Raw genomic sequence first — 9,870 nt, 5'->3', positions numbered from 1 at the left:
GTTTATATGGGAAAGTGGCGTGAGGTAAAGACAAATTCATTCATCACATATGGAAAAGTGGACACAATATTCATAACCCACAATAACCCCTTTGATGGTCCTTTAAAAGAAAAAAGAATAAAGAGAAAGAAAAAAAACAACTACACAAACTGGATGAAAATGCTTTAAACGTGTTATCTGTGGGTAACAGTTCTAATACTATTAAGGCAGGTTTGAAGTCAAGGTTTCCCTGTTATTGATTATTTTAACCGGAATTTCGTAACTGATGAACACACTCCTGTACTGTTCGCAGGTAGTAGTCATGTTTACCAAACATTTCAACACACATCACACACCCCCCTCTTAGTTTCCTAATGCACCCACCCACTCCTTAGCAGGGGTATAAAATTGTATTGCAAGTCCTGATCTGTGACTTGCCTGGACACTTCTCCTCAGAGTGTGTAGACTGCAGCACAGTTGCCATGAAGCTGCTCCTCCCTGCACTATGTCTCTGCCTGGCTCTAGCAACAAGCCATGCCGCTCCAATGTGAGTAGTCTAGCTTTCCTTCCTGTTCCTCTACTCTTGCAATTTTCAGAATCAGAATCAGAATCAGAATCGGAATGCATTCCGAAACTAAGAGTCTTGTCCTTCAGCTATAGGGAGCCTTTGCAATACCTTACTGCTTTTTTCCAAAATGAAACAAAACAAAATAAAACCAAAAAAGCCGTCCAAATTATTTTTGAAGTTTTTTGATTTAGACAGCTTGCCGTTCCACAGTTTAAGCTTGCTTTTTGGTTTGATCATCTGCTATTTGCAATTACCCTGACCACTCCACAGATGGTTTTGGCAAGCAAAATCAAGCAAAGGTCAACGGCTATGTTGGCGTGTCAGTCCTCCAGTTTATATGCGTTAGGTGACATATCTACTCCAGATAAAATGTTCTTAAACTGAGCTAAATGCACAGATTAGTTAACCCTGTGCAAAAAGGCTACATTTAAAAGGATAAGTTTGAAACTTGCAACTAGCGTAAACCGGTTAGGTTTTTCACATCTTGTTTGCTTATTTGCAAAGTAGAGAGAAGAATCAATAACTCAGATACAGAGAGGTCAAAGTCAGCAATGTACCCCAGCGTTTTTATTGCAATTTGGTCCGTTTTTGGTTATTGTCAAGGCAGATCAATGAAATGCATGCGTTTCTTGATTCTCTGTCTCTTTGCAAAAGTCTGGAAATGTGTTTGTTTGTTTACCCCTCATTGTCAGAGTTTCCAATTCTTAATCTCTCTGTCTCTGTCTCTGTCTCTGTCTCTCTCTCTCTCTCTCTCCCTCTCTCCCTTTCTATCTGTCTATCTCTCCTCCCTCTCTCCATACAGGCATCATGAAATGATGGCAGGTGAGGTTGCTCTCTCAAGTCTTCCAATGGAGACATGGAACACACTTAAGAATCAACCTTTTTCATTCTAATACTATATCTAGGAACATAGGTAAAAGAGTAATGCGGTAGATTTTCAGACAAGACAACCTGAAGGAGACAAAAGGGAAGGTTCAGAGGGACACGGTTTGAGAAAATATATTCCGTTAAAAATTAACTTTTATATCCAAACACACACAGATCATCACCATGGTCCACCAGAGCATGAGCACGATGGACATCATGAAGCTCTGCCAGACCGCTGCGACGGCATCGAATTTGACGCAATCGTCCCGGACGAGAAGGGAACCACTTTCTTCTTCAAGGGTAATCAGAATTGCCCCTTTATATCCTATCATCAGTACATTCTCATAGCTTACTAAGTCTGGAAACAAGCTGTATAGTAATGCCAACAGATAGGGTACGAAAGAGTTAGGCTTTTCTCTCTGCTCACAGCTTTCTGAAATTTGATGAAACAGTTACGGTGATATGACAAATCCAAAAGCGGTTGCGTTGATCAGTGGGCATTTTTGCGTTCTGCTGTCGTGATAAGAACTCGATCAAATTTCATCGGATTTGTGAAGTAAAAAGAGACTGAGAGTTAAGATCTCCACGAGTTTAGTTTCACTGAAAGATTAGACATAGGAGATTCCATGAGGAGCAGGTCTTAAGCTCTTAAGTACTCCTTCAGGTGACCATCTATGGGAGGGTTTCAATGGACCTGCCAAGCTCTCCAATGGAACATTCAAAGAACTGGACGAGTACCATCACCTGGGACACGTGGATGCAGCATTCCGCATGCATCACAAGGAGAAAGCCGACGATCACGATCACATCTTCTTCTTCTTGGTACTTTTATCTGCCTCAAAGCATTTCCTTTGGTTGACGTGAGGCAAAAATGATGTCATTATTCTCATGTATATACTATTCGGAAAATTGAGGGTTTGGACTCTTGTTGTGGAGAAGATTTGATTCCTACTGTATCTTTCCACCGTCAGGTTCCAACACAGATTTAAATGACTCACGCTCATAGATACACACGCTCGTATTTCAATGTTTTTTTTTTTATTCTGAATGTTCAAAATAGTGCCTGAAATATTTTGTCTTAGGACGACAAAGTGTTCAGTTTCTATGACCACAAACTCGAGAAGGGCTACCCAATGGACATTGAGCAGAAGTTCCCAGGGGTCCCCGGTCATTTGGATGCTGCTGTGGAGTGCCCTAATGGGGAGTGCAGCACGGACTCCGTTTTATTCTTCAAGGGTAAAGTCATAGTCCATATCCTCTCCATCTGAATCAGCTATGAGATTGGTGGGTGATTAAATATCACTATCATCAAATGATTAAGGTTCTGCACAGGTCGTGTATGGTTAAATGTACACATTCTTGCTAATGAATGGGGGGGGGGTCTTCCAGCTCATTTTTCACAGACATTAAAACATTTACCATAGACGTTAACTTGAGCATTATGTTTTGTCTCGCCACAGCTAGACAGATGGCATAGCCTTACTTTTCTTCCGTATTTGACCCTCAGGGAACGAAGTCCACCATTATGACATCACAACGAAGACAGTGAAGAAGCGTACGTGGAGCCACCTGCCAAACTGCACAGCTGCGTTCCGCTGGCTGGAACACTACTACTGCTTCCATGGCCATAACTTCACCAGGTTTCACCCTGTCACTGGGGTCGTGGAAGGGTCTTACCCCAAGGACGCGCGCAATTACTTTATGAGGTGCCCTAATTTCGGTACGCTGTGAGCAAAACAACTTTCTGACATTACTAAATTCTTTCAGGAAGCGTATAGAGTCACAGAATACAGAAAGCAAAACAAACAAATGAAAACAAACAGTGAGCGCCAATTTATATGTCTGGGCTTATTAAAATGATAGACGTGTCTCGTACATTCTCAGCCAGTCTTGGTTAGATCCAATTTTGGTTCATAATGATTACATTCATCTTTCTGAGCTCTGTTTGTGTTGTTCTTGCAGGTCACGGGGCAGGCAGAAGACCAATCCGCTGCAGCGAGATGAAGATCGACGCTATCACCACAGCCGACGACGGCAAAAAATATGCCTTCAAGGGTAAGGAGGCTTTCTGTGTACGTGTAAATACGCGCATGTGTGTTTAAATGTACGTACGTATGTATTTATGAATGGGTTTCATTTGTACAGTGCTTGACTCTTACTATTTGTTTGTCATTTCCCTGAATCCCCAGACAAGGCGTACATGCGTTTGGATTCACATCGTGACGGCAAACACCCTTTCCCAATTGCCAGGGCATGGAAGGAGTTGTCTGACGGAGTGGATGCAGTGTTTTCCTATGACAACAAGATGTACATGATTAAGGTTTGTATGTGTGGAGAGAAGTTTGGAAATTTCTAGTTTCTCTAGCAGGTTATAATTTTCCCTCTAAATTGTATAGTTCATGGATGATTAACCTAATAACAGTGATAAGCAGAAGATAGAAAAATCATTCTTTATAAAAAACTATTCACAAAATTCTCTTAAACTTTTCAATATCGTCAAAAGACAACTGCAAAGTGACATGCCAGTTACATTGAAACATCCTGCTATTTTGTAAAGATTTTGTGTCACATGTTGAATTTACAAACTTTGTCCTCTATTTTGCTGTTTTCATTTGAGTCCCCATCATACACCTGTTTCATGTGCATGTCTAAGAATGCAATGTATGTGTGTGTGTCTGTGTCTTTGACAGGGTGATCAGGTATATATCTACAAATCAGCTGCCCACTACGTCCTCATCGAGGGGTACCCCAAACCCCTGAAGGAGGAGCTGGGTATCGAGGGACCAGTGGAGGCGGCTTTCGTTTGTCAGGATCACCATATCGTGCACGTTATCAAAGGTAAACCCGCAAGGACACACATGGTTTTCATTTTTACAGTTAGCCTATAATCCACGATGTTCAAGCCATTGGTTAATGGGCTCTTACTAAGCTGTAGGTATAACGAGAGTGAAAGTGAAGTGAAGCTTTGTGATGCGTTTTGAGCATGTCCAGTGACGGTGCCCATTTCGTTTTCTCCTCTGCAGGTCCAAAGATGTATGATATCGATCTGTCTGCAACCCCTCGGACAGCGTCACAAGGAATTTCCGTGCCCTTCCCGCACATTGACGCTGGAACATGTGGCCCAGATGGCATAACCGTCTTCGTGGGATCAGAGTTCTTCAAATACGAGTCCCCGAAAACCTTTTCTGCAAGCAGGATCCGTCCGCAACCACACAAATTCACCCCGGAAATTTTCAGCTGTGAAGAGTGAAAAATGGTTTAAGATGCGACTCGGCCATTGCCCCACTCACAAACACACACACTGTAACTGCCCCACACACAGTAAATCCCCATGCAATGTGTCATTGTTCCTGTCATTTTCAATAAACAAATTTTCAGACACAGAACGCATGTTCATCTTTAAAAGCTTTCTCTGTTGGTTCACAATGACAAAGCAAATTGCTAGTATTCAAAATGTGAGCCTCAATCAAGAATATACCAATAGACAGAATAAAGCAAACAGAGCAAGTTCTGAATTCCCTCATGCACATTTCCAATACTTAGAATAACAAAACAAATAAACAAACACAAACATAGATTCACATATCATAAAGATCTGTTTGTCACTCAGTTATCTATGATCCATAAGGGAGAAATTCTCCTTTGTTGACAAAAGTTCCTCATTTTTAAAACTATACCCTTGTAATTAAATATTTGACCAAGAATTACTCCCAGTAAATTGATATTATTCATGGCCTCTGAAAATCCAGCAATGAGGTAATATCCAGTTTATATATTATTGGAAAGTCATAATGTATACAGACACAATGTGGACATAGTCTGTGGTGATCTCCCGGTTTGGGTATGATGTTTGTAAAGTACATAATTCAGTCTTCACACCAGCCTCAAGAAAAGACTTATTGTCATATTAATGAATATAGACTTAAAAGATGTTCCGTTCCCATCAGTATGGCAAAGTCTCAGTCTTATTTCACACACAACATGAGAAACCTCGTAAAAGCAAATGCTTGTGACATTATAAAATTTGTTTTGTTTTGGCAAATTTAACAGTGAAATACGTGAGTTTAAAAAAAAAGGCAGACAACAGTTAAATTGTGGCCTTGAATAAAGACTTAGTTTAGTCCATACCTCAAAAAAGAATGAACTTCCCCTGTAAAACCAACAGTTTTGTTTCTTGTGTTGCTCAAGCGTATTTATATCTATTCAGGGAAAGAAACCTGAGAGAGAAAGAGGATGTGAAAACAAAACCTGAAAATGTTCGACTGCTTCCCCTAACTCTAAGAATTTCATCGTGTTTAATTTCATTTTACATGAAGACAAATGTATTTTAAAAATACGCCAGACAAGCAAATTTGCATCGGGTAATCAATAGTCCGACCCTTCGGTAAAATACAACCACAAGAACAGTACTTACTTTTAGACTTTTAATTTAACACTTGCTTAGAATACATTACAGTTCAACAAGCCTGTAGGGGTGAATCACATGATCTACGGTTCTGTCTGTTTCTGTCTGTCTGAGTTGCTGAATCTCTTCTGAGTCTTTAAACAGTGAATTTGAGACAGCTTAACCCCTGAATCACAGAACCATTCTCAAAAATTTTCTGAAGTTAAATGAAAACCCAGCAGCATAGATAGTTTCAGGGCCTCTGCATGAGCACGTCCACAAGATACTGTCAGTCCCTCACTCATTCTGACAGAATGGCATTCCCCTCATTCAAACTGTCCCCGCTCTCCAAGGCCACTTTTAACTTCTGCCAAAACACACGGGTATCCTGTCCAAGTTTTGGCCAGCTGAGGTACGTGTGTTTCTTCACCAGCTTCCTCATCCTGCAGTACGGAGAAAGCTGATGGTCCGGAATGTTCTCCAAGAATACCAGGATTAGAACGTCCTTCTTCTCATCAAAGAGCCGGAAACTGGCAACCTGGACCTCCTTTGAGCACCAGTTGCTCCTCAGGTAGTGACGGCTAATCACGCAGATGGTTTTCCGACTTCTGTAAATGCTGTCCACTATGTTGTCCACGATGGGTTTTCCCGCCTGGAAGTCCCTGTGATGCAGGCATAGCTTCCAGCGTTGCTCACCCTCCAGCTGAGGTAGGAGCTCCTTCATAACCCAGAGTTCATCATGAGTGCTGTAGGAAACAAAAGCATCAAACAGGTATCCCTGGGAGTCCTGAAGCCTCCTCAGTTTGGAGTCATATAGGAAAGCCAAGAAGAGATAGTAGGCGTAGACGACTTGCAACTTTAGAAACTGGTAGAAGAAAGAGAGTAACAGAATCAGGAGGATCAGACACATGGTGGAGGTAAAACAAAAATACCCCACGTCCATATTGCATGACTCCGCGTCGAAATGTAGCAGTTTTTTTCCCCGAAGTTTGGAAGGGTAATTGCACTTGTATGTGTATGCGTTGACAACTTGCGTGTCATTGTTGGTTGCTGCCCAGTTGACAAACCAGGCATTGCCGCAGTCACAGCTGAAAGCATTTCCTTGCATGTCAAGATACGTCAGCTTTGGGAGAGACCTGATCACTGTCTCGTTAATGACTGACATTTTATTTTTGCTCATTTGCAGCAAACATATCTCTGTGAGATTCGCTTGCACAAGAAAGTTCACGGATCGTATGTCGGATCTGGATACATAGAGCTTTCGGAGTTTCGAGATTGGCCAAAATACCTCCGGAGCTATTGAACTGAGGTCGTTTTGGCTGATGTCCAGCAACTCCAATTTAGAACTGTTAATGAAAATGTCTGGATAAAGTGATATGAGGTTGTTATTGTTTGCCAAAAACGACTGCAAGGATGTTAGTCCCTCGAGAAAGTTGGACGGCAGCTCAGAGATCATTTTATGTCTTTGATTAGAGATGTCCAGCGTTTGCAGAGACTTTAGAAAAAGAAAAGGCGGATCCCTCAGACTTTTCTGACATGAGTATGATATATAGTTGTTGTTTAATTTTAGTACTCGTAGTTGTGTAAGTCCAAAGAATACGGAAGGTCGTAATGAGGGTTGGGAGATCTCATTTGACTGGAGGTCCAAATGTGTCAATGTCCGGAGTCCCTCAAAAGCCCCCTCCTCTATTTTGGTAATTTGATTTTCTCTTAAAAGCAGATGAGTGAGGGACACCAAACCTCTCAGCTCATTTCTACAGATCATGTTCAGTTTGTTGTTTTGTAACTCCAGACGTCTAAGTTTCGGCAGGTTCCCCTCCTCGAAAATTCCCGCTAAAGAAAGAATCTTGTTCCCCCCCAATCGGAGAACCTCCAAGTGTTTCAGATCGTTAAAAACACCATATTCTAAGATGAAGATATTGTTTTCACAAAGGCAGAGGATTCTGAGTTGAGTTAGGTTGGCAAACTCCAGTCGCCCGAGTAAACTGATGGCATTGGAACTGAGGTCGAGAAACTCCAAGGAGGTTAATTTCCCAAGAGCAGGGGGAACATTGGTTATCTTGTTGTGGGACAGATTTAGGGAGGTTAGGCTTCTCATCGGCCTGAAGGCCAATCTTGTAAAGTGTTTAAGAGAGTTATGAGACAAGTCCAATGTGGTCACCCCGGTGCACTTTTGGAGCATTGGCTTTGATAAAGAAACAATGTTGTTAAACTTCAGATGCAAAACTCTCAGTGGGGGAATCAAACAGGCAGCGTTAATGAACTGCCTCACCTCTTTTGGACCCACGTGGTTGAGTGTCAAGGTGGTCAAAGATGGGTAAAAGGACTGCAGGACGCTTTTCGTCCCTTTTAAACGTTTCCCGAATCCACTCAAATTCAGCTCGTCGACCTTTCTTAAAGAATCCTTCAGCTTTATATCCCATTTCAGGCTTCCTTTAATGAAACCCAGGTTCAGCGTTTCCAGATGAGGGAGAACATCGGTTGTAATCTGGAAGAACTGCAAAGGATTGTGTGACAAATCCAGAACCTTCAGCTTTGTGGATGTATTTGAGACTTCTAATGACCGAAAAGAGGAGAACTCGTTCCTCCCCATGTACAATTCCTGTACTGATGATAAAGTAAAAAGGGGTTGTACTGCTTGTATACGATGCAGATGGTTCCCAGTCAAATTTAATATCACTAAACTGGTCAGCAGAGACAGCCCAGAAGGTTCTATGGTCGTAATTATGTTTCCATCAAGTCGCAGCACGGTGAGGTTACCCAGGTCACGAAAAACTCCCTTCGAGAGACGAGTCAGTCTGTTACTGAAAAGGTTCAACTCTTTCAAGGCTGGCACACTTTTGAAAGCTCCATCCTCCACTTCCTGAATCTGGTTTTTGGAAGCATTCAAGTGACGGAGATCCCTGTAGCGTTCCAATTCTCTCCTCTTGATCCTTTGCATCTCATTGCTAGAAAGGTCTAAGATTCTCACGTCATGAGGTATGTCCTTTGGCAAAGCACGGAGACCCTTCTTAGTGCAGATCACCGTCAGACTCTCCGTGTGCTTCAAAGAACCTTTGACAGTGCAGTTTGTCATGGCATATCCATCGATACAGAAGGGCAGCACAAAGGCCAGTGTGACAGAGCACTTGAACCAGTTGCCTGTGTATATACTTCTCATGGTCTCTGAACAAGCGATCGACAAACAGTGTTATATGTGATATTGCCAGAAGAGTTAAATGTGTAGCGTAACAGGAGCTGCCAGTTTTAAAAAACTTCGGTCTGTCAGTTCATCAAGGTTCACTCCCAGAAAGACTGTCTACAGTAAAAGGACCAGAAAACAGAAATGCGTAAGTGACTTAAAAATGTTGTAAGGGAGAACATATGATACAATTGATTTAAAATCATCACTGTCTCTTACATAGAGGTTATAACACACACTATATTTAGATGTATCACCGAAGGATTAAAATTCTTAGGGCTCTTTGAATACAATATATCCTTCCTCTATTACAACATAGTTTTAAAATAAGATGAAAATATACCATAACCTTCCTCTTTTACAACATAACTTTAAAAGGAAGATGTCCAAAACTTTTCGTCTTGGTGTTAGTCTTTTAGTGTCATTTGAGATGTAGTTACTTACATATCTCAGAATTTATTTATTTATTTTTTTAAATCTGAGAGGAAACCAAATAGTACTTTACAACTTTTCAGTAAGTATCCAGAACCCACAAAAATATGTACCAGTAAAGGTGGAAAGTTTGAAATCAAAGACATGGTCCCTCTTTGTTTGAAATACTTGTTACAGTCACTAACAGAAATTCAGTCATGTACCGTACTTTCAAAGGCTCAAAATACGAGAAAGTTTCTAAAACAAATGAAGCACCAAATGTATTTTGGGTGTGCACACCACAACTGTTTTGATAAAATTTTAAAATGTGTAAATTTAGATTTTGATAACTGTACCTATAGCTACTACTGACTGGATTTCATAGTTGTGAAAGAACAGGAGAACCACCTTACCTTTTATCTTGATGTTTCTGTCATAACAAAAAAGAAAAGAAAAGACAAGACAAGGAGTTGAAAGACA

At 41.2% G+C, this 9,870-nt stretch overlaps 2 protein-coding genes across 2 annotated transcripts; one reads left to right on the top strand and one right to left on the bottom strand.

The window, feature by feature from the left end:
- Positions 1–396: 396 nt before the first annotated feature.
- hpxb (hemopexin b) lies at positions 397–4,800 on the top strand. Its single transcript, XM_030780631.1, has 10 exons — positions 397–526; positions 1,350–1,369; positions 1,589–1,714; positions 2,079–2,236; positions 2,497–2,650; positions 2,922–3,134; positions 3,377–3,469; positions 3,604–3,734; positions 4,105–4,252; positions 4,438–4,800. Exons 1-10 carry the CDS (start codon positions 462–464, stop codon positions 4,662–4,664), a joined length of 1,335 nt encoding a protein of 444 aa, XP_030636491.1. The 5' UTR covers positions 397–461; the 3' UTR covers positions 4,665–4,800.
- Positions 4,801–6,099: 1,299 nt separating this feature from the next.
- On the bottom strand, positions 6,100–8,958 carry LOC115815944 (toll-like receptor 13). Its single transcript, XM_030778915.1, has one exon. The coding sequence runs from the start codon at positions 8,956–8,958 to the stop codon at positions 6,100–6,102; it is 2,859 nt and encodes a 952-aa protein (XP_030634775.1).
- Positions 8,959–9,870: the final 912 nt, after the last annotated feature.

This window comes from Chanos chanos, chromosome 7, assembly GCF_902362185.1.
Source record: "Chanos chanos chromosome 7, fChaCha1.1, whole genome shotgun sequence".
NCBI classification, from domain to species: domain Eukaryota; kingdom Metazoa; phylum Chordata; class Actinopteri; order Gonorynchiformes; family Chanidae; genus Chanos; species Chanos chanos.
This window is presented reverse-complemented; position numbering and strand designations above follow the sequence as displayed.